Source organism: Vanellus vanellus (assembly GCF_965231255.1).
Source record: "Vanellus vanellus genome assembly, contig: HAP1_SCAFFOLD_1315, whole genome shotgun sequence".
Lineage (NCBI taxonomy): Eukaryota > Metazoa > Chordata > Aves > Charadriiformes > Charadriidae > Vanellus > Vanellus vanellus.
Window position 1 is genome coordinate 19,526 of NW_028127826.1, and position 20,985 is coordinate 40,510.

Consider the following 20,985-nt stretch of genomic DNA (forward strand, 5'->3'; position numbering starts at 1 on the left):
GGCTGCCGTCCCCACGGGTCTCACGCTGCCGCCGCTCCCGTGACTCACCGGGGCTGCGGGGACAGGAAAAACCCGCTCGGTGCCTCCTCCCGGCCCGGCCCTCCCCTCCTCTCTCCCCGCCTCGCTCCCTCCCGCCCCGACACCCTCCTTCCACGGGCCCTCACGGCCGCCCCAGCCCACATCTGGAAGCCATCGGGCCCCTTTCCCAACCCTTTGGCAGCTCCGGGACGGTGACGAGGCCTCCGGGTGTCTATCCTCCCCCTCCACGCCCCGCTCCAAGTCCTCCTCCGGTGGGGCCTACTCCCGTTGCCCCGGCAACGAAGCCCCCCGCTCGAGTAGCTGGGTAGGCCGCAGTCCAGCGGGGCCTAGCCCCGTCGCCGTGGCAACGGAGCCCCCCGCTCGATTTTGGGGGGGGGGGGGGGGGAAATACCGGGCCCGTTGTGCCCGCCGGGGCCGAAGCCGCGAGTCCCCGCGGCTTCCGCCCCGGCGGGCACAACGGGCCCGGTGGGATCCCGGTTCCCGGTAAGCGACCCCCGCTCACCCGCCGACGCCGCCGCCGCCGCTGCATATTCATGAGCCCGCCCCACCCACCTCTGACCACGCCCCATCCCCACCCCACCCCGCCCCGCCAACCAGCGAGAGCGACGGGCCAGAGCGGCCCCCGGCGCCGCGTGGCCGGGCGGACCACGGAGACGGCGCGGCTAGAGAGGCGGGGGGATACCATAGAGAGGGCGCTAGAGGGGCTCCCCGCGGCACCCCCCAGGGCCTCCCCGCGGCAGCACCCGCCCCCCCCCCCAGCACCCCCTTACCCCCACAACACCCCCCTGCAGCCCCCCCAGCACCCCATGTCCCCACTACGGCCCTCCCAGTACCCTGTGTGTCCCCCCCATCCCCCCGGCCGCTCCCACCCCCCTGCAGGCCCCCCATCAGCCCATGTCCCCCCTAATGTCCCCCCAGACCCCCCCTTAGCCCCCCAGCAGCCCCTTCCCCCCACAACACCCCCCTGCAGGCCCCCCATCACCCTACGCCCACCCCCCTGCAGCCCCCCTTTGCCCCCCCCGCCCCGCAGCGCGGCCGGGAAGTGGCCACCGCAGGGACCAGGCGCTAATGCGATCAGCCCCCCCGGCCCCCTCCGCGCCGGCTGAGCTCAGCGCTGGCCCCCGCTCAAGTCCACGGCCAGCGGCGGCAGGGGGGGCCGGGGGCAGCGTGCCCCCCCTCCCTGCCCGGCTCCACACCCACACGCACGCCCTCGGTGGGGTTTTTTTATTCAATCCAAGTCTCCATGTGAACGGACCCAAAATCCAAAAAAAAAAAAAAAAAAAAAAAAACCAACCAAAAACAACAGAGAAAGAAACGAGGAAACAAACCCGAGTATTTAAAAAAAATAAATTGATGCGGAACAGGGCTGAGGGGGGACCACGGACCCCTGGGTCCCCCCCCTCCAGGCCGCTGGCTCCCCGGCAGGCACGGAGGGGCCGGGGGCTCCGTCCCCCCTAGTGTCCCCCCGCCCGCGGCACCAGGGCAGGGGGGTGCGTGGGGGGGCCGGGGGCAGCTGGAGCCCAGAGCCGGGGCCCTGCGCGGTCCAGGAGCCGGTGGGGACGGGGCTAATCCGAGCCGGACGCTGACTCCTCCGAGCTGGGGGGCAGGCTGGGCCCCCCCTCCTCCTCCGAGTCCTGCGGGTGGGGGATGAGGTCAGAGCAGTGGGGATGAGGTCATCAGGGTGGCAGGGGATGAGGTAGGGTGGCTGGGGATGACGTCAGGGTGGCAGCTGCCATTCCCCCGCCTCTCCTGTGCCCCACAGCAGGGAGGGGGTGACAGTGGTGACTTGGGGACACAGCAGTACCCGAGGGTCCCCGCCCCATGGGGACAGGAGGAGCGGGGTCCCTCCGCAGACCAGGCCAGCAGACCCACCACGAGCCCTACCTCCTTCTTGCTCTCTCCAGAGGAGCTCTCGTCGCTGGAGACGAACTCCTTGCTCTTGAAGCTCTCGCTCATGTTCTTGGCAGGGGACTTGGTGGAGGACGAAGATTTGGAGGCGGCGCCTTTCTTCTCCACTTTCCCCTTCGTCTGCTTCTCCTGCTTCTTCTTCTTCTTTTTAGACCTGTCCCTGTGCGCATTGGGAGGGCGGAAGGGAGAGGAGAAGCATTACCCTGCTGACAGCCCACCGCAGAGCCAAGGACACCCGTCACACCCCCCGGCGCCGGAGAGGCCCAGGCACCGCGATGGCCGGGGAAGAGCGAGCCCGGCCACCCCTCAGCCCACTCACGCCTTGGAGCTCTCTGACTTGCTGCCCACGCTGTACTCCTTCATGGCCTTCTCGTAGTCCCTCCGGGCATCTTCCGCCTTTCGATCCCACTCCTGCAGCAGGAGCACGAGGTTAGCGGGGACTCCTCTCCTCCTCCACCACCAGAGCCCAACACTGTCCCCACCCACACCGCGCCAGCGCTCCCACCACGTCCCCCACACCAACCCGGATGTCCCCGGATGCAATTCCACTCTGTCCCTCACCTCTTTCTTCTCCTTGGACATGGCTTTCCAGAGCTCCCCGGCCTTTTTGGACAAGTCTGTGATGCTGATGCCAGGATGGTCTGACTTGATCTTCTCTCGGCTGGCGTTCAGCCAGAGCATGTACGCCGACATCGGCCGCTTGGGAGCATTGGGGTCTTTCCCCTTCTTGCTCTAGAGAGAACAAGCATGGAAGTCTCCAACGGCACCACTCACCAAAGACCGCAGGACCTGGGGTTGCCCCACCGAGGGGCTGGGTCTCAGCCCGCCTGCCGCGTCCCACCAGCCTTTTGGTGACACCCTCAGGGGAGAGGGGCTGTCAGGGCACACCCAGGAAAGCTGACAGGGGAGGTTGTTGGAGACAAGTCCTCCAACAACTGAAAGGCCTGGCCAGGCGCGGGCACAACGCGCCCTTTTGGGGAGACTCCACTTTGACTCATCTGCAGGCGGCAGCGAGGTCAGGCTCGGACAACTGACCCGGCCAGGGCCAAGCACAGCGAGGTGGCGGCACCAGATCAGACCGTGGCAGGAGGTTGAGGTGACGCAGCTCGGCTGATGGGCTGCGACCTGCATCTCCCCGGCACTGCTCCCGACAGGGAACAGCAACGCGTGCTGCAGGAGCAGGTCCTGCTCTCCACAACCCGCCAGCAGCAACCTCTCACCTCCAGCTGCTTCTTGCGGGGCTTGCGGTCTTTGACAATCTTGGCCTTCTTGGCTGGCTTCTTCTCGTCCCGGTCACTGTCACCGTCACCGCTGGAAGAGCTGGCCGAGGCATTGCTGTCAAACCTGCGTGGAGGTACTTGGTGTCAGTGACAGCTCGAGATCCCCATCCCAAAAAGATGAAGAATGAGGTAGGGGAGACGTAGCAGCAACAAGCAGGCGGCAAGACCTGCCCCTGAACTCTCCCAGCCTCCAGCAACCCATAATTCGGAGACTTCCTGAGCTGAAGCTGTTGTGTTCGCGCTTAACAGCTCTCAGGGGATTTTTCTTCCACGAACACGGCTCATAATTTTCTGACTTCCTGTAAATTTTAGGCGCTCACAATGCCACACAGCTCAACTTCACCAAGATCCACCTCCTCCTGTTGGGCCGAAGCCGGCGCTCACCAGCAGAGACGACGGCCCTTCACGTTGGCACGGGGACTGCGATTCTCACACCCCCCTCTCCCCCAGCACAGGATTTTCCGGAGCCGTGTCCCATCCTCCCCCCGCTGTTCTCTCTCTTCCAGCCTGAACAGCCGAGCGCTTATCCAGGAGCCATCCGATCCCTTGATTGCCCTCGGCGAACCCTCTCAAGCTCTGTAATGTCATTATAGCAGAGCGCGCCCAGAACTGCACCCGCTTCTCAAGATCGTTAAGATCAGAGATTTAGAAAGCGGTACTGGCTGTGCCTGCAGCATTCCCCTATGTGCACACAGCCCCACGCTGCCGCCACTGCCCCCACACAATGCCCCCAAACAGCACCTTCCAAAAGCCCCCCCTAGACAGACCCCTGCCCAGCCTCTACTCACTCTTCAGCCACGTCGTCATCCTCTTCTCCGGGGTTGAAGGACTCATCTGGAAGGAGAGAGCACAGAGGTCAGCTTACAGCGAGGTGAGGACGGACAGGACTTCACCAGAGCGGGTGGAAGAAGCCTGAGCACTGAAGAGAGCCCCCCCGGCATCCCTCACGCACCCCCAGCCTCAGCCCTCACCCGTCTCCTCCCCAGAGCCGTCGCTGCTGTCGTTGGCGTTCTCCTCCCGGATCTTGCCCTCCTCCTTCATCCTCTCCAAGTAGGCATCGTGCTGGTCCTCATCGGAGTCAGCGTATTCATCGTAGCTCTGCTTCATGCCCTGCGGGAGAGACGGCGTGAGAGCCGCCCCCTGCGCTCCCCCCACCTGCACACGTTCCCCCTCTGGAAACTGCAACTCCTGGCATGCTCCTGGGTGGGCACGGCCCCCGGGCAGGTCCCGCACGCATGCACGGGGCGGGGAGGACGGGACAGCCGCCACGTCCCCTCCCGCTCCCCGTCAGGGCTCCAGAGAGAGGGGCAGAAAAGTTATCAGAGTTAGGGGGGGGCCCCCTCTCGCAAATCATGCCGAGTTATGGGTTTAGTCAGGAACCACCACGGCCATGCAGAGGAAACCTGCACCAGGAGGAGGAAGAGGAGAAAGAGGAAGGGGTATCGCACGGACCTTTTTCCTCTACAAGGGCAAGGAGAGAAAAGAGAGGTGAAAAAAAGGGGAAAAGCAGCAAAATTCTGGAGAGAAGACAGCCCCCAGCCCTCTCCCCACCCCAGCCAGCGGGGCAGCGGTTCCAGCGGGGCGCGGGGAACCAGCCCTGCTCAGCAGGTACCTCCTTGAGGCCTCGGTTCTTGATGTTCAGCTTCTTGGCATTGACAAAGTCAAAGAGCTTCCCGTACTCCTCCCTGCAGGATGGGGGGGGGGGGGCAGTCAGAGATGGGTGGCAACCGGGGCGCCAGCAAGGCGACCGCCTGGCAGTGCAGGGAGCAGCCCAGCGGCCACAGCGAGAGCTTGCCCCGTGCCCACCTCTCTATGCTGCTGAAGGTGTACTGCGTGCCCTGCTTGGTCTCGATCTCGAAGTCAAAGGAGCGGGTGGTGGTGGTCCCGCGGGCAAAGTTGACGAAGGAGATCTCGTCGAAGCGGATGTGCACGGGCGGCTTGTGCACGTAGATGAAGCCGCGCTCCAGCGGGTAGAGAAGCCCCGAGCTGGCCTTGTAGGAGCAGGTGATGCACTGGGCTCCGGAGTGTCTGCGAGAGCAAACGCAGCCATTTTACACTCGCAGGGAGCAAATGCCCTCCCCATGTTCCTCCCCACGGTGAGACAGAGGACCCCGCCAGCCCGGATGAGCTCATCAGCAGCTCCCCCAGCACAGACCCCACAGAGCCCCTTCTCCCTGACCACCAGAACGAGGGAGAAAGAGAGGGGCCGGTCCTGCTGCCAGAGTCAGGGAGGGATCTCAAACAGCTGGCCTCAGACTGCCAAACCAGCAGCTTCTCCGGCCCAAGGGAGGAGAAGGCACACTTTGCATCTCTCCCCATCCCCGCGCCCTTTCTTGCAGCAGGAAGATCCCACGTTCGCCCCTCCACACCCTCCTCGGCCGGCAGCAGCACGCCTCACCCCTGGAAGTTGCCAGGCACGGTGATCTTGCGATTCACCAGCGCCTTCATGACCCGGCTGACCATCTCGTAGAGGGACCCCGACATGTTCTTGGTGAGCCGCCCCTCGAAGCGTTTCTCCACCTCCTCCCTGTGCAGCCGAAAGAGAGGGCAACGGTGAAAAGGGGAACCCAGGAGGTTTGCTACCTCCCTCCCAGCTCCCCGCAGCCCCCAGATCCAGGGAGTGGGTCAAGGAAGTGGCCTGGCAGGAGCGGAACTCACTCGTTCATGTTGAGGGTCAGTGAGATGTCCTCATCCTTGGAGAAGAGCAGGATAAGGAAGTGGTAGCGGGTCTGGCCTTGCTTTATCGGGGGGTCCAGGCTGATCTGAAATGAGAAGAGGAGGCGAGGACCTGAAAACCCCCAAACCCATGACTTGTCACCCTTCCCTGGGGGAGGGAAGAGCCCTCGTCCCCTCCTCACCACAAAGAACATCTGCCGCTGGTCCTTGTGCGGGAGCAGGAAGAGGCGCAGCACCGTCGTGTATGGGATCTTGTAGTCGAAGGTCTTGCCGTGGAGGTGCAGGAAGGTGGGGTAGATACGGATGTCGTATCGCCCACGAGGCGTCAGACACTGCAGTTCCCGGAAGATGCAGATGGCATCACCGGTGGCCTGGATCACATCCGCCTTGGAGAGGACGTTCTGAGCGAAGGCCTGCAAGGGAAGGGAGTTACGGCCGGGTGCGGGCACCCAGCTACCCCCTCTGCCTGCCCTGATGCCCTCCTGGCCCCCCGCTCACCTCCACGGGGTCCACGCCGTCCTCCTGGGTCGGGGGCACGTAGAAGCGAACCTCCATGAGCGAGACCTCGGCATCATCGTTCTGGTGGAACTCTAGCGTCACCTCGTTCTTGCCCGTTGTGCACTGGGAGACGTTGCTGAGGGGGATCTCGAACACTGGCTGCTCCCCGATGTCGAAGGACAGCAGCTGCCCTACAGGGGCGGGAGGGGAGACGCAGCCCGTCACAGCAGGATCAGAACTACCGTGCTATGAGGCGGGGATAAGGCCCACCCTGCGGGGCAGATCCAGAGTGTCCTCCTAAATCCCATCTCCAGCAGCAGCCTCCGTCTTCTCCCAAAATCCAGCAATGCCTCTCCTCTGCCCCCCTGCATTCCCATGCTCCCTCCCAAACCTCCAGGCTTTCTCCTTCTGGCTACGGCCCCAGAGATCGACACTGGGCAGAAATGAACGGGGGGAACTGCCTGTTCCCATGTTCACCCGGTCTCAAGACCAGGGAGGAGCATGCACCAGCTCCCCGGGCTCCTTCAGGAACCGGCAGGCTGTGCCACACGCTCGCAGCTCCCACACCAACCATCCTTTCACAATGAGCGTTCCCTGCCTGCAAAACCTTCCCCCTGGCATTTGAGGTATCTCCTGCTTTCCTGGGATGGCTAACATCCTCACTGTCCCCAAGGACACCACTAGAAATCAGGCTGCTGCCCAGGGGACCGGCTGGGTGCTGCAGGAACAGCCCTGCTGGTGGGAAGCTGTCCCAGCCACCAGGCCAGCCCCACCGCCTCAGGCTGCACCTGGCACGGAGGTTCCCTTCCCCCAGTAACGGCGTCACGGCGACTCACCTCCAAACCTCACCGTCCCCCAGTTCCAACCCTTCACGCACAGGTCCTTCTCTGCCAGCTCCAGGCGATAGTGGGCCTTGAAGAAATCTGAGAGCTTATCAAACTCCTGGGCCGGGACAAGAAGGAGGGAACAACTGTCAGAAACCACTATGTACAGGCAGGCGCTGCCCAGAGCCCCTAACTGGGACGCAGATCCCCGGCACAAGGGAAGCGGCAAGAAAACAAGGGGTCACAGCTGTTCTCGGGGGGGCATCAGTGCTGTGGGACTTGCAAGGAGCACAGCTCGATACCAAACAAGCACAAGCCAGCAAGAGAAGAGACACCAACAAGGAGGGGCCAGGCATGCAGGGGCTGCAGGACTCACCGATTCCCGGAAACCATCGTATTTGTAGACGTGGCCATTCTTGGTGAGCAGCTTGAGACCGTGACCGAGCGCCACGCGCCGCCAGACGCCCTCGGCCAGCTCCGAGGCCTGGATGTTGTCCACCTTCCCCGTCTTGCTGTTCTTGAAGATAACGCCTTGGCGGCTCAGCCGCAGCCGCCCATCGTTCTGGCGGGAGAGGCAGGCGTGAGGGGGAGTAGCTCACCCCACATGCAGGGGCACAGCCCAACGGCACCGACAACTCCGGCGTGGGGAACTGCTGCCCTTCCAGCGCAACAGGCAGCTGCACAACATCCCCCGGGCAGAACAATACGACTCTCCCAGCCACCCACCAGCTTTGGTCCTCTCATGCTCTTTACCACCCAAATTTGGGATTCAAGTGCCTACAAGAGAGCTGGCAGCACTGCTGGAGCCGCTACAGTGCTGCAGGTCTGTCAGGCTTTGGGGACAATCTCCCAAAAGCCAGAGGGTTAAGGAGAAACACTCAACACCACTGCAAGCTCCCACTGCTCTGTGCTGCAACAAGCTGACGGCTGCCACACAACCCTCTCACAGCAGCTACACCATGAAAGGGTGGACGCACAGAGCTGGCATCCCTGCTCCCTCCTCCTGGAAGCGTTCCCAACCGCAACCTCGCTCGCTCCACAACAGGCTGGCACTAAAAGCCCCCATTGATGCTCCAAAATGCTTCAGCCCCGGAAATGAGGCGCCTCCGCTCCCGGGCGAGATCAGCAAAACACACTCTGCCAGGACAGAGGAGACGCCAGGGGGGAAAGCGCCTGCAGCTGCAGGTTTCAAGACGATGTACCGCCTACCAGAGCCCCAGCGGGTCTCCCTGGGGACCATCCCCCTCACCCCCAGCTCACTCACCATGGATCCTTTCACCTCCTGGTATATCTCATTGAACTCCAGCGTGTCGGCCATGGCAGCTGGGGGAGGCACCTGGGGTTTGGGCAGGGAAGGAGGCCCAGCGCAGCGAGTGGTTCAGTTCCCCCCTGAGCCCGGCATGCCCTGGGGACAGAGCAGCTGCAGGGGAAGCCGAGGGTGAGCAGAGCTTGGCCAGGTGGCTACCGGGGAAGATGGCTCCTGGCCCTCCCACAGGGAGCCATCTTTCTCCTGGGAGCCACTCTGTGAGCACGGCCATGCTGGCACCCCCAAACCAAACCTCTGCCACCCCCGACCTGCTCCTGTTCCCACCCCCACTTTCCACACCCCCGAGACACTGCTTCTCGGGGTAACACCGACCACTCGTGGGGGGCGATCCAGACACCCCCCAGCCTCCTCCCTCACCCTTCCCCACATCTGCCACGGCCCCAGGGCCTTTTCCTGCGCCCCCACCATCGGTGAGTCCCCCCTCCCGCCCGCGGCCCCTCCAGCCCTGCTTTTCCCCCCCCAGTACCCCTCCCGCACCCCAAACCACCCCCCGCACCCCAAATTCCCCCCCCTGCTGCTCCCAGCCCCCAAGTCCCCCCCGCCCTGACCCTCCCCCCCCCCCCTCCCGGGGCCCAAGCACTTTCCCGGCCCCGCCAATCCCGGGCCTGCCCCCCCTCGCCCTTCACCCCTCCATCCCGGACCTGTCCCCCCATGCCGGGCCTGCCCACCCCGCCTCCCCCCCGGCCCGGCTCCCCCACCCCGGTGCGGACCCCCCGGCCCGGCCCCCCCCGCACCGCCGCCACTTTTCCCGCCTGCGCAACACGAACCTCGCGCGGAGCCTCCCCCCCGCCGCCGCCGCTGTCGCCGCCGCCGGAACCCGCCCCCACTTCCGCCATAGAGAGGGGCCGCTCTGGGCGCCGGGCGGGAGAACCGCGCGGCCACGGCATAGGGCGGTACCATAGAGTACGTGGAGGACTCCGGCTAGAGAGGACGCGGCGTCCCGCGCCCGCCCCGCCATCGAGATGGGGAGTGGGGTCTAGAGCGGCCGCTCCCCCAGCGCTCTGCGGCCGCGCTGCCACGCCTGGGACCATAGAGTGGCGGGGAGGCCTCCGGGCGGAGGGGGCCCCCGGTGGGGGGGGCACCCCAAAATGGAGGCACCCAAAAAATGAGAAAACACCAAAAAGGGGCCACCCCCGAAAAGGGGCATCCCCAAAAGGGGACACCCCAGGTGAGGGGCGCCCCCTCCATGAGCACCTACACACAGGGAGGCACCCCAAAACCCGGCACCCCCAGCGGGGGACACCGAGAACCGCCCCGGAAGGGGGGTGCGACCCCCCCCAGAACCCCCTCCATCCCTCTCCCTCCCCCCAGTCCCCCCAGGGAGGGGGCTGCGACCCCCTCCAGCCTCCCTCCCCTCCCAATCCCCCCAGGAAGGGGGGGCGACGCCCCCTCCATCCCTCCCACCCCCTCAGTCCCCCAAGGAAGGGGGGTGCGACCCCCCTCCATCCCCCCCCGCACCCCCATCCCTCCCCCCCGCCCAATCCCCCCAGGAAGGGGGGTCCAACCCCCCCTCCATTTCTCCCCCCCCCAATCCCCCCAGGAAGGGGGGGGCGACCCCTCCCCGCCCCCCCAGCCCTGCCCGTGGCCCCGCCCCCCGGCCCCGCCCCGCCCCGCCCCGCCCCGCCCCCTCCCTGCCCGCTCCCTGCCCGCACCGGCTCCGCTGCCCGCACCCTGCCCGCAACACACCACCCACCCCCCCCCGCTCATGCCCCCCCCGCGCCCCCCCCCGCGCTGGGTGAGCGCCTTCTTCTCCTACGAGACCCCCAAGTCGGTGGTGGTGAAGAGTTGGGTGGTGGGCGCCGTCAACCGCGGCGTGCAGCTCCTCATCCTCGCCTACTTCATCGGGTGAGACCCCCCCCCCCGGGACACCCCCCCCGCGCCCGGACGAGGTGACACCCGGCGGTGACATCGCCTCGCCCGGAGGTGACACCCGGGGGTCGCTCGCAGCAGCCCCCCCCCCCCCCCTCCCCGTCACCCGAAGGGTGACGGGGAGGGGGGGGGGGGGGGCTGCTGCGAGCGACCCCCGGGGGGGGGGGAGTGGCGGGACAAGGAGAGGTGACAAGTGTGTGTCAGCGGTGGGAACGTCCGGTGTGCGGTGCGGGTGACAGGATGGGGACAGCCGGGAGAGCGTCTCAGTGAGGGTGACAAGGGAGTGGCGGCGTGGGTGACACCATGGGGACAACAAGGAGAGTGTGCCGGCGCGCGGGTGACAGGATGGGGACAGCCGGGAGAGGGTGTCGGCGCGGGTGACAGGGGGGTGGCAGTGCGGGTGACACGATGGGGACAAGGAGGAGAGCATCCCGTTGTGGGTGACAGGAGGGTGACAATGTCTGCGGGTGGCAGCCCGGCCGCAGCAGGTGACAGTGGGTGACAGGGGGTGTCTCGGACCCCGGGTGCTCCCTGGGGGTGACAGCGGCCACTGTCGGGGCGTGGGTGGGTGACAAGCGGGTGCCCCAGGGCTCCGGGTGGGCTGGGGGGCGACGGGGGGGGACGACGACAGGTCCCCTGGGGGTGCCGGGGGGTGGCTGTCCCCACCGTCACCCCGGTGTCGTCCCAGCTGGGTGTTCCTCCACGAGAAGGCCTACCAGGTGCGGGACACCGTCATCGAGTCCTCGGTGGTCACCAAGGTGAAGGGCGTCGGGCGCTATGCGGGGCGGGTGCTGGACACGGCCGACTACGTCACCCCCCCCCAGGTGAGGGGCGCCGGGGGACCCCCCCCACCTCGGTCCCCGCTCCGGGCCGGGGGGGGTCGGGGTGACGGTGCCGTGTCCCCCCCAGGGCACCTCGGTGTTCGTGGTGGTCACCAAGCAGATCCTGACGGAGAACCAGGCGCAGGGCGTCTGCCCGGAGGTGCGGGGCGGGGGGGGGGCACACCGGGGGGGGGGGGGGGCACACCGGGGGTCCCCCCGTGCCCCCATCCCCGCTCACGGCCCCCCCAGAGCGACACCAAGTTCCGCTGCGCGGCCGACGGCGACTGCCGGGGGACGACCCCCGCCACGGGCAGCGGTGAGGGCCCCCCCGGGGCAGGGGTTCGGGGGGGCGGCCCCCCCCGGCCGCCGCGCTGACGGGGTCCCGCAGGGGTGCTGACGGGGCGCTGCGTCCCCTACAACGGGACCCTCCGCACCTGCGAGATCCGGGGCTGGTGCCCGCCCGAGGTGGACACCGTCGACGTGTGAGTGCCAGTGGGAAGCCGGGGGGGTGGGGGCAGTGGCAGGGGGGGCCGGGGGGGCCGTGACACCCCCCCAACCCCGGTCGCCCCCCTCCCCCCAGCCCCGTCATGCTGGAGGCTGAAAACTTCACCGTCTTCATCAAGAACAGCATCCGCTTCCCGCTCTTCGGCTTCGAGAAGTGGGTGGCAGCGGGGGGACGGGGACGGGGACAGGGGACACGTGTGTCCCCCGGCCCGGGCGGCTGACGGCCCCTGACCCCCCAGGGCCAACCTGCCGCCCCCCGGCAGCGGGGGGGAGCTGGGCCGGTGCCGGTTCCACCCCGAGCTGCAGCCCCTCTGCCCCATCCTGCGCCTGGGGGACGTGGTGCGCCTCGCCGGGCAGGACTTCCCCACGCTGGCCGCCACCGTGAGCGGGGACACGGGGACAGGGGGACACGGCAGGGGGGCGGGGGACGTGGGGACGTGGGGACGTGGGGACGTGGGGACACGGCAGGGGGGTGGGGGACATGGGGACACGGGGATGTGGGGACATGGTGGGGGGCACGGGATGCGGGGACGTGGGGATGTAGGGACACAGGGTGTGGGACGTGGGCACATGGGGACGTGGGGACATGGCAGAGGTGTGGGGGACATGGGCACGTGGGGACATGGGGTATGAGGCGTGGGGGCACAGGGACATGGGGGTATGACAGGGGGAGGGACACAGGGACCTGGGGACATGGGGTGTGGGACGTGGGGACACGGGGACATGGGGACATGGGGACACGGGGACATGGGGACACAGGGACATGGGGACACGGCAGGGGGGTACAGGACATGGGGACACAGGGATGTGGGGACACGGGATGGGGGACTTGGGGACGTGGGGACATGGGGACATGGGATGTGGGGACACAGACCTTGGGGACACAGGGATGTTGGACTTGGGGATGTGGTGATGTGGGACACGGGGACATGAGACGTGGGATGCGGGGACATGGGAATGTGGGATGTGGGAACACGGGACGTGGGATGTGGGGACATGAGGATGTGGGACTTGGGGACACGGGGCCGTGGGATGCGGGACACAGGGGTGTGGGGCTGTGGCAACGGGGGCCCGGGGCCGTGGGGACACACGGCCGTGGGACGCTGACGTGCGGTGCGGGGCAGGGGGGGGTGCTGGGCATCAAGATCGGGTGGGTGTGCGACCTGGACCGGGCCTGGGAGCGCTGCCTGCCCCGCTACTCCTTCACCCGCCTGGACGCCCGCCCCCCCGCCCCCGCCCCCGGCTACAACTTCAGGTAGGGCACGCGCCAGCGCGTGGGGACACGCGTGTCACACGCGTGTGCGCCGCCCGGCACGGCCCCCGGCCCCCCCTCCCCGCGCAGGCACGCCAGGTACTACCGCTGGCCGGACGGCACCGAGCGCCGCACCCTCACCAAAGCCTTCGGCATCCGCTTCGACATCCTGGTGTACGGCAACGTACGTGGGGGGCTCGGGGCCTCCCGGGGGCCCAGGGGGGTGGGGACCCCCCGCCGACCAGGGTCTCTGCGTCCCCAGGCTGGGAAGTTCAGCATCGTCCCCACTCTCATCAACACGGTGGCAGCTTTCACCTCCATCGGTGTGGTGAGTTGTGGCCATTCTCAGCCCACATGGCAGCATCTCCCGGGGGGGGACGACACGGACAGTGATGCCCCACAGCGATTGGGAGCAGGATGGAGGAACACCCCATAGCCATGGGGCAGGGGGACAGAGTGAAGCCCCAGCCTGGCTCCATGGGGAGCTGTGGGGTGTCGGGGGGTGCCCCATGGTGCGGGGCCCCCCCACCCCAACACTGCCGCCCCCAGGGCACGGTGCTGTGCGACATCATCCTGCTCAACTTCCTGAAGGGAGCCGAGCACTACAAGGCCCGCAAGTTCGAGGAGGTCAGCTGTGGGGCCGGGGCCGCCATGGGGCTGCGACCGTGCCGGGGTCACCTCCGGGGGGGCTGCACAGGGCCCCACCGGGGGATGTGTGGCGCTGGCCCGGGGGGCACATGCAGGAGGCGTCCCTGGCCCCCCCCCGGGTGCCCCCTGGCTATGGGGCAGGCACTAACCCGGCGCCCATCCACTGCCCCACAGGTGCCAGAGGCCGGCGTGCCCGCGCCCCCCGCCAGCCCCACGGCGTGTCCCCCCGGGGCGCTGGGGGGCTGCGGCCGAGACAAACAGTCCACCGACTCGGGCACGTGCTCCCTTGGCCTCTAGCCCCGGGCGCCGTGGGGCAGCCCCCCGCCTGACCCCGCCGTGGGGCAGCCCCCTGCCCGCGCCCGGCCAGCCCCCCCCCGCACCCACCCCCCAGTGCCTCCCACGGCTCACACCCCCTGCCCCACACCGGCAGTGGCACACGGGGGACGTACGGGGCTGTGGGGGTGACGCTGGTGGCCGTGGGGGCGATGTCGGGGCTACGGGGGTGTCAGCGGGAGCACAGGGGACAGGGCAGGGGGGGCACTGGGGATGGCAGAGGGACAGTGGGGGCACAGGGTGGCAGAGGGGCAGGATGGGGGTGAGGGACATGGGGTGGCACCGGGGGTGGCAGAGGGGCACAGGGCCCCGGGGATGTCCCGCGAGGGCCGCCCAGGGGGCACCGGGGCCGGGGTGACCGGGGTGTGGGGAGGGGGGACACGGCCCCCTGGTGCCGCCCTGCTGGTCCCCAGCGCCCCACGACCCCCCACGCATGTGCACCCCGTGCCACCGCGGGAACCTGTCCCCATCCGCACCCCGCTCGTCACCGGGACCCCCACCCGGCTCCTACTGCCCACCCTGTCCCCGGTGCCCCCAGTGTCCCCAGTGCCCACCCCGGGTGTCCCAGTCCTGTCCCAGTGCCCCCAGTGCCCACCCCGGGTGTCCCAGCCCCATTGCCACCCCCGACCCAGGTCCCCGTCGCTCCCTCAGCAGGTCCCACCCCACCCCCCCTCCGGGTCCCCGCAGCCCCCCATCTCCGGCCGGGGGGGCCCCCGGGGCTGAGTGCTGCTTCCCGGGGCAGTGGGTCCTGGGGGGAGCCGGGGGTGACCCCCCCCTCCCCACCAGTCGGGTGCTGGGGACGCGGGGGCAGCGGGGGCGGCTGCCCCTCACCTCCTGTTACTGGTGCCCCCCACTTCTGTGACCCCCGGCACCTCCCCGCCCCCCCCGGGGGGGCTGCACCCCCCACCCCAATAAACCTTCGTCTCGCAGCACCCCCGCCTCCAGCCTGGGGGGGGGGAGGGGGGGGTTGAGGGGGGGTCTGCCGGGAGGGGGGGTCGCGGTGGTGCCACCGCTCTGGGGGTGACGTGGGACCCACGGCCACGGGGGGGCACCGCGGCGCGCGGGGAGGGGGCCCTGTGCCCCCCCATTGCCCACGCGGATACAGGACACAAGGGACAGCCCTGTCCCCAACCCCCCCGGGGTGCCCCCCGCCCCCCAGCGCCCAGACACGGGGGTGCTGATGCCGGTCCTTTATTGAGCTCGGGGGGGCGCAGCCCGCCGCCGGGGGGCCCGGGGGGGCCCGGGGGGGGCCGGGGGGGGCCGGGGGGGGGCCGGGCCCCTCAGTACTGGCAGATGAAGGGCAGCCGCACCCGGCACGGCAGCTTCCGCTGGCGCCCGTCTGGGGGGAACGGGGAGGGGGCGTCAGCCGGGGCACCCACCGGCCCCCGCCGGGACCCGCCCCCCCCGCTGCGACCCCCCCAGCTTGACATATACCGAGACCCCCACGGAGCTCCCCGCCCCGCCGTACGGCCCCCCGCACCCCCCCGCACCCCCCGCGCCCCCCGCCCCCCCCGGCCCCACTGACTGTTGGTGCAGAGGGAGGTGCAGTAGCGGCAGGAGCGGGTCCAGTCCCTCCCGTGGCAGCGCCCGGTCCTGTCCTGCGCGGGGACATGGCATGGGGACACCGGGCACGGGGGGGGGGGGGACACACGACAGGGGGGGCACCGGGGACACTGGGACGGGATGGGGCACTCAAAGTGGGCACTGGGGACACTGGGATGGACTGGGACACCCAGGGATGGGTACTGGGGACACTGGGATGGGATGGGATGGGATGGGATGGGATGGGATGGGATGGGATGGGATGGGATGGGATGGGACGGGATGGCTGCTGGTGGGCACTGGGGACACTGGGACAGAGCTGGGAAACCCAGAGATGGGTACTGGGGACACTGGGCTGGGCTGGGACACCCACTGATGGTCACTGGGGACACTGGGCTGGGCTGGGACACCCAGGGACGGGTGCTGGGGACACTGGGCTGGACTGGGACACCCACTGATGGTCACTGGGGACACTGGGCTGGGCTGGGACACCCAGGGATGGGTGCTGGGGACACTGGGCTGGACTGGGACACCGGGCTGGACTGGGACACCCACTGATGGTCACTGGGGACACTGGGCTGGGCTGGGACACCCAGGGATGGGTGCTGGGGACACTGGGCTGGACTGGGACACCCACTGATGGTCACTGGGGACACTGGGCTGGGCTGGGACACCCAGGGATGGGTGCTGGGGACACTGGGCTGGACTGGGACACCGGGCTGGACTGGGACACCCACTGATGGTCACTGGGGACACTGGGCTGGGCTGGGACACCCAGGGATGGGTGCTGGGGACACTGGGCTGGACTGGGACACCCACTGATGGTCACTGGGGACACTGGGCTGGGCTGGGACACCCAGGGATGGGTACTGGGGACACTGGGCTGGGCTGGCGCCCGCAGGCTGGGCAGGGTGCGGTGAGGCCGGGGCGGGGGACGGCGGGGCCCCTTACCGTGGCGCGGGCGCGGGTGCGGATCCAGATCTGGCCGCGGTTGGTGCAGAGCTGGGCCTGGCGCCGCAGCCCGGCGTTGTTGAGGTAGCTGTGGACGGAGGCCAGGCGCCCGCCGTAGCACCGCACGCAGGTGAGCTGCGGGACGGGACGCCCACCGTCACGGGGATGCCCGGCTGGCCGGCGGCGCCCCCCGACCCCACCCCCCGCCCACCTTGGCGCCGTCGAAGGTCTGGCAGCTGGTGACGATGACGTAGCGGAAGGTGGTGGCACCCAGCGGGTTGGTGGCAATGACCTCCTGCGTCTCGCTCTTCAGCGGGCACCGAGCATCCTCCGCCGGCGCCTCCAGCGCCGCCACCTCGGGGATGGCAGGGGCTGGGGACACCGGCGGCATCACCCTGGGTGCTGGGGGGACGTGGGGGAGCAGGGGGTGTCCCCCGGTGTCCCCGCGGGGTGGGCGGCGTGGCGGGCACTCACCGGGGCAGCTGGCGGTGGCCGTGCCCAGCAGGGCCAGGGCGAGGAGCAGGCAGGGCTGCATGGCGCGGCTGGGGGCACCGGTGGGACCGGGGACACTGGTGGGACTGGGGACACCAGCGGGGCTGGGGACACTGGCACCCTCTGGAGATGCCATGTCCCCGGTCACCCCCTGCCACCCCCGTGTCCCCAGCAAACGTCTGCCACCCCCAGCGCCACCCCATCATCCCCACGTCCCCCGTGACACCACCCGTGTCCCAGTGTCCCTCTGCCACCCCCTCGGCCCCGCCACCCTCGTGACACTCCATGTCCCCCCGTGTCCCTCTGCCACCCCCAGCGCCACCCCACATCCCTCACCCCCACCCTGACCCTCTGCCCCCCCGTGTCCCCACGGTCCCCCCACCAGCCCCAGGGCCACCCCGTGCCCCGTCCCCTCTGCCCCTGCGGCCATCCCTGCAGACCCCCATGTCCCCGGTTCCCCACCGCCACCCCCAGGGCACACTGTCCCCCCCGTGTCCCCCCGTCCCCCAGAGCCGCCCCGACAGCCTCGGGGACACCCACACCGCCGTCCCCGTCCCCGCTCCTCACCTGGGGGCTGGGGGGGCTCTGCCCGCTGCCGCCCTTATAGCGGTGACGGGGCCACATGTCCCCAGCCGCAGCCTTGCGCCACCCCCATGGCCCCCACCCGCCAACCGCTTGCTGGCCACGGGGGGGGGGGGGGGAGGCTGCGGGGGGGCACTGCCTGGCCAGTGCTGGGGGGCGTATGGCCCAGGGGAGGGGGCTGCTGCTGGGGGGGCACGGACGGGGGAGGGGGGATCTTGGGGAGGGCTGTGGGGTTTGGGGGTCGGGGGATGTCGGGGGTGGTTGGGGTGCGGGGGGGGGGGGAGGGGGTACGGGCAGGGGGGTGCAGGGTTTGGGGTTCCGAGGGCCCAGGGGGGCTGCGGGGGTTTGGGGGTCGGGGGATGTCGGGTGGGGGGGGTTGGGAGTCAGGGGTCGGGGGGCTGCAGGGGCTCGGGGTGCAGGGGCACGGGGTAGGCGTCGGGGGATGCAGGGGGCACGGGGGGGGATGCTGGCATGTAGGGGGCATGGGCATGGGGGGGGGTTCTGGGGTGTGGGGTGCACATGGCCCCGGGGGGGCTGCTTGGGTGGGGGTGCACAGGGCGGGGGCTGCGGGGGCGGGGGGGCCGCAGGGGCCCGGGTGGGACTTTGGGGTGCTGAGCCATGACCCCCGCGGGGCGGGGGGAGCAGTCCGGGGGGGCTGTGGGCAAACGGGCAGCCAGAGCCCGGGGGCCGCGGCCGTTGGGGAGGAAACGTCCCTTGGGCAAGCGCTGCCCGGCGGGAGATGCTATCAGCACCCCAACCCCCCCTGTGCCCCCCCCAGCATCCCACCCCCCCGGCGCCCCCCAGCACCCCCCGGGACACGCTGCACCCCACGGCCCCGCAGCCCCCACCCTGGGCCCCTGCACCCCCCGCAGCCCCTCTCCCCCACCCCCCAGTGCCCCCCAGGGTACCCCCGGTGTCCCCAGCGGTTGGCGGGTGGGGGCCATGGGGGTGGCGCAAGGCTGCGGCTGGGGACATGTGGCCCCGTCACCGCTATAAGGGCGGCAGCGGGCAGAGCCCCCCCAGCCCCCAGGTGAGGAGCGGGGACGGGGACGGCGGTGTGGGTGTCCCCGAGGCTGTCGGGGCGGCTCTGGGGGACGGGGGGACACGGGGGGGACAGTGTGCCCTGGGGGTGGCGGTGGGGAACCGGGGACATGGGGGTCCGCGGGGATGGCCGCAGGGGCAGAGGGGACGGGGCACGGGGTGGCCCTGGGGCTGGTGGGGGGACCGTGGGGACACGGGGGGGCAGAGGGTCAGGGTGGGGGTGAGGGATGTGGGGTGGCGCTGGGGGTGGCAGAGGGACACGGGGAGACATGGAGTGTCACGAGGGTGGCGGGGCCGAGGGGGTGGCAGAGGGACACTGGGACACGGGTGGTGTCACGGGGGACGTGGGGATGATGGGGTGGCGCTGGGGGTGGCAGAGGTTTGCTGGGGACACGGGGGTGGCAGGGGGTGACCGGGGACGTGGCATCTCCAGAGGGTGCCAGTGTCCCCAGCCCCGCTGGTGTCCCCAGTCCCACCAGTGTCCCCGGTCCCACCGGTGCCCCCAGCCGCGCCATGCAGCCCTGCCTGCTCCTCGCCCTGGCCCTGCTGGGCACGGCCACCGCCAGCCGCCCCGGTGAGTGCCCGCCACGCCGCCCACCCCGCGGGGACACCGGGGGACACCCCCCATTCCCCCGGCAGAGGCGCCGTGCCCACCCCGCGGGCCGGTGCCATGTGCCCCGGGGGACTGGCAGTGGGTGGCTGAGGGTCCCCCCGGTGCCATCCCTCACCCTGTCCCCAGTGCCAGCCCCCCGCCACCCCCGGGAGGTCCCTGAGCGCGTGGCCGAGGAGGGCCACATGCTTCGCTACGCCGTGGTGAACAACCCCCGCACCTACTGGGGTGCCCAGGTGAGGGGCACGTGGGGGCCGGTGGGCACCAGTGGGTGCCGGTGGGTGCCGGTGGCACTGACGGGTGCCGTGTCCCGCAGCGGCACTGCCAGGAGGTGCTGAGGGGGCAGTTGGCCTCGGTGCACAGCACCGCCCGCAACCAGCAGCTGCTGGACCTGGCGCGCACCTACACCAGCCGCTCGCTCTGGATCGGGGCCGTCACCCGCTGCAAGGTGTGGGGCGGCCCCGCTCGGGGCGCCGGGAGTGGGGCTGGGTGCCGCTGACGGGGGGCGGGGGATGGCTAAGGGGTGCCGGGGCTCGGGGGGTGCCAGGGGTGGTTTTGGGGGGTCAGGGCTGGGTATGGGGCGCTGGGGCTGGTTTTGGGGGGGTCAGGGCTGGGTATGGGGCGCTGGGGCTGATTTTGGGGGGGTCAGGGCTGGGTATGGGGTGCTGGGGCTGGTTTTGGGGGGGTCAGGGCTGGGTATGGGACGCTGGGGCTGGTTTTGGGGGGGTCAGGGCTGGGTATGGGACGCTGGGGCTGGTTTTGGGGGGGTCAGGGCTGGGTATGGGGCGCTGGGGCTGATTTTGGGGGGTCAGGGCTGGGTATGGGGCGCTGGGGCTGGTTTTGGGGGGTCAGGGCTGGGTATGGGGCGCTGGGACTCATTTGGGGGGGGTCAGTGCTGGGTATGGGGTGCTGGGGCTGGTTTTGGGGGGGTCAGGGCTGGGTATGGGGCGCTGGGGACTCATTTGGGGGGGTCAGGACTGGGTATGGGGCGCTGGGGCTGGTTTTGGGGGGGTCAGGGCTGGGTATGGGGCGCTGGGGCTGGTTTTGGGGGGTCAGGGCTGGGTATGGGGCGCTGGGACTCATTTGGGGGGGTCAGGGCTGGGTCCGGGGGGCCGTGTCCGGGCGCTGAGGCATCGCTGCGGCAGGGGGGGCAGTGGGTGTCGGAATGGGAGGACACCAGTCCCTGGAACTACAACAACTGGGCGCCCGCCCAGCCCTGCCACCTCTTCACCACCTGCACCACCCTCAGCACCTTCGGTGAGGGCACCCGCACCCCCACCCGCCCCACCGCGGCACCCGGGCACCGGGGCAATGGGGAGGGCACTGGGAGGGGGCACAGGGCACTGGGGACAATGGAAGGGGACACAGCACCACTGGGAGGGGGCACTGGGGAGGCACAGGGCCACTGGGAGCACTGGGAGGGGGCACTGGGAAGGGACACAGGGCATTGGGGGCAATAGGAGGGGGCACTGGGAGGGGACACGGGGACACTGGGTGCAATGGGAAGGGGCACAGGCCACTGGGGGGGGTACTGGGAGGTGGCACAGGGCACTGGGGGGCACTGGGGGCCACCCCATGGCCCTGACCCTGACCTCTGTCCCCAGATGGGCTCTGGAGAAGCAAATTTTGCTTCCAGCTGCGCCCCTTCATCTGCCAGTACTGAGGGCACCGGGGGGCGCTGTCGGGGTCCCCCCAGTCCCTGGGGACCCGCCGTGGCTCCTGTCCCTGACCCAGTAAACCAGCGGTGCCCTGAAGCTGTGTGTCCATGTGTGCCGGGGATCCGGGGGG

At 69.6% G+C, this 20,985-nt stretch overlaps 4 protein-coding genes across 5 annotated transcripts; 2 read left to right on the forward strand and 2 right to left on the reverse strand.

Annotated features, from left to right (window-relative positions):
- Positions 1-1,370: 1,370 nt before the first annotated feature.
- On the reverse strand, positions 1,371-9,373 carry SSRP1 (structure specific recognition protein 1). The gene is made up of 17 exons (XM_082500770.1): positions 9,320-9,373; positions 8,490-8,645; positions 7,602-7,787; positions 7,238-7,343; positions 6,402-6,592; positions 6,086-6,316; positions 5,886-5,989; positions 5,626-5,754; positions 5,034-5,255; positions 4,840-4,912; positions 4,199-4,337; positions 4,016-4,061; positions 3,168-3,291; positions 2,509-2,679; positions 2,267-2,358; positions 1,924-2,107; positions 1,371-1,673 (listed from the first exon to the last, which is right to left on the reverse strand). Exons 2-17 carry the CDS (start codon positions 8,541-8,543, stop codon positions 1,605-1,607), a joined length of 2,121 nt encoding a protein of 706 aa, XP_082356896.1. The 5' UTR covers positions 8,544-8,645; positions 9,320-9,373; the 3' UTR covers positions 1,371-1,604.
- Positions 9,374-10,257: 884 nt separating this feature from the next.
- P2RX3 (purinergic receptor P2X 3) lies at positions 10,258-13,943 on the forward strand (the record flags this gene model as incomplete). The annotated part of the gene is made up of 12 exons (XM_082500762.1): positions 10,258-10,397; positions 11,110-11,245; positions 11,331-11,402; positions 11,492-11,558; positions 11,631-11,724; positions 11,823-11,900; positions 11,986-12,127; positions 12,871-13,001; positions 13,089-13,182; positions 13,261-13,326; positions 13,548-13,625; positions 13,821-13,943. 12 exons carry the CDS (start codon positions 10,258-10,260, stop codon positions 13,941-13,943), a joined length of 1,221 nt encoding a protein of 406 aa, XP_082356888.1.
- Positions 13,944-15,163: 1,220 nt separating this feature from the next.
- On the reverse strand, positions 15,164-17,034 carry PRG2 (proteoglycan 2, pro eosinophil major basic protein). 2 transcript variants are annotated; one of them, XM_082500765.1, is made up of 5 exons: positions 16,947-17,031; positions 16,684-16,844; positions 16,473-16,607; positions 15,505-15,577; positions 15,164-15,318 (listed from the first exon to the last, which is right to left on the reverse strand). In XM_082500765.1, the coding sequence occupies exons 1-5, from the start codon at positions 17,005-17,007 to the stop codon at positions 15,260-15,262; spliced, it is 489 nt and encodes a 162-aa protein (XP_082356891.1). In that variant the 5' UTR covers positions 17,008-17,031; the 3' UTR covers positions 15,164-15,259. The 2 variants fall into 2 exon arrangements, with proteins under 2 accessions (XP_082356891.1, XP_082356890.1); XM_082500764.1 differs by having other exon boundaries at positions 16,684-17,034.
- Positions 17,035-19,077: 2,043 nt separating this feature from the next.
- LOC309684932 (proteoglycan 3-like) lies at positions 19,078-20,951 on the forward strand. The gene is made up of 5 exons (XM_082500766.1): positions 19,078-19,161; positions 19,327-19,433; positions 19,514-19,645; positions 20,343-20,454; positions 20,802-20,951. Exons 1-5 carry the CDS (start codon positions 19,101-19,103, stop codon positions 20,858-20,860), a joined length of 471 nt encoding a protein of 156 aa, XP_082356892.1. The 5' UTR covers positions 19,078-19,100; the 3' UTR covers positions 20,861-20,951.
- Positions 20,952-20,985: the final 34 nt, after the last annotated feature.

Bases quoted from the DNA above. Each gene is read 5' to 3' on its own strand.
- SSRP1 (XM_082500770.1), bottom strand. From the start codon at position 8,543: ATGGCCGACACGCTGGAGTTCAATGAGATATACCAGGAGGTGAAAGGA. The intron at 5,256-5,625 runs GTGAGGCGTGCT...TTGCTCTCGCAG, and splicing joins GTGCCTGGCAACTTCCAGGG to ACACTCCGGAGCCCAGTGCA. The intron at 4,062-4,198 runs GTGAGGGCTGAG...CTCTCCTTCCAG, and splicing joins CGGCTCTGGGGAGGAGACGG to ATGAGTCCTTCAACCCCGGA.
- PRG2 (XM_082500764.1), bottom strand. From the start codon at position 17,007: ATGCAGCCCTGCCTGCTCCTCGCCCTGGCCCTGCTGGGCACGGCCACC. The intron at 15,578-16,472 runs GTAAGGGGCCCC...GTCCCCGCGCAG, and splicing joins GCACCCGCGCCCGCGCCACG to GACAGGACCGGGCGCTGCCA. The intron at 15,319-15,504 runs GTCAGTGGGGCC...CGTTCCCCCCAG, and splicing joins CACCTCCCTCTGCACCAACA to ACGGGCGCCAGCGGAAGCTG.
- LOC309684932 (XM_082500766.1), top strand. From the start codon at position 19,101: ATGCAGCCCTGCCTGCTCCTCGCCCTGGCCCTGCTGGGCACGGCCACC. The intron at 19,434-19,513 runs GTGAGGGGCACG...CGTGTCCCGCAG, and splicing joins GCACCTACTGGGGTGCCCAG to CGGCACTGCCAGGAGGTGCT. The intron at 20,455-20,801 runs GTGAGGGCACCC...CTCTGTCCCCAG, and splicing joins CACCACCCTCAGCACCTTCG to ATGGGCTCTGGAGAAGCAAA.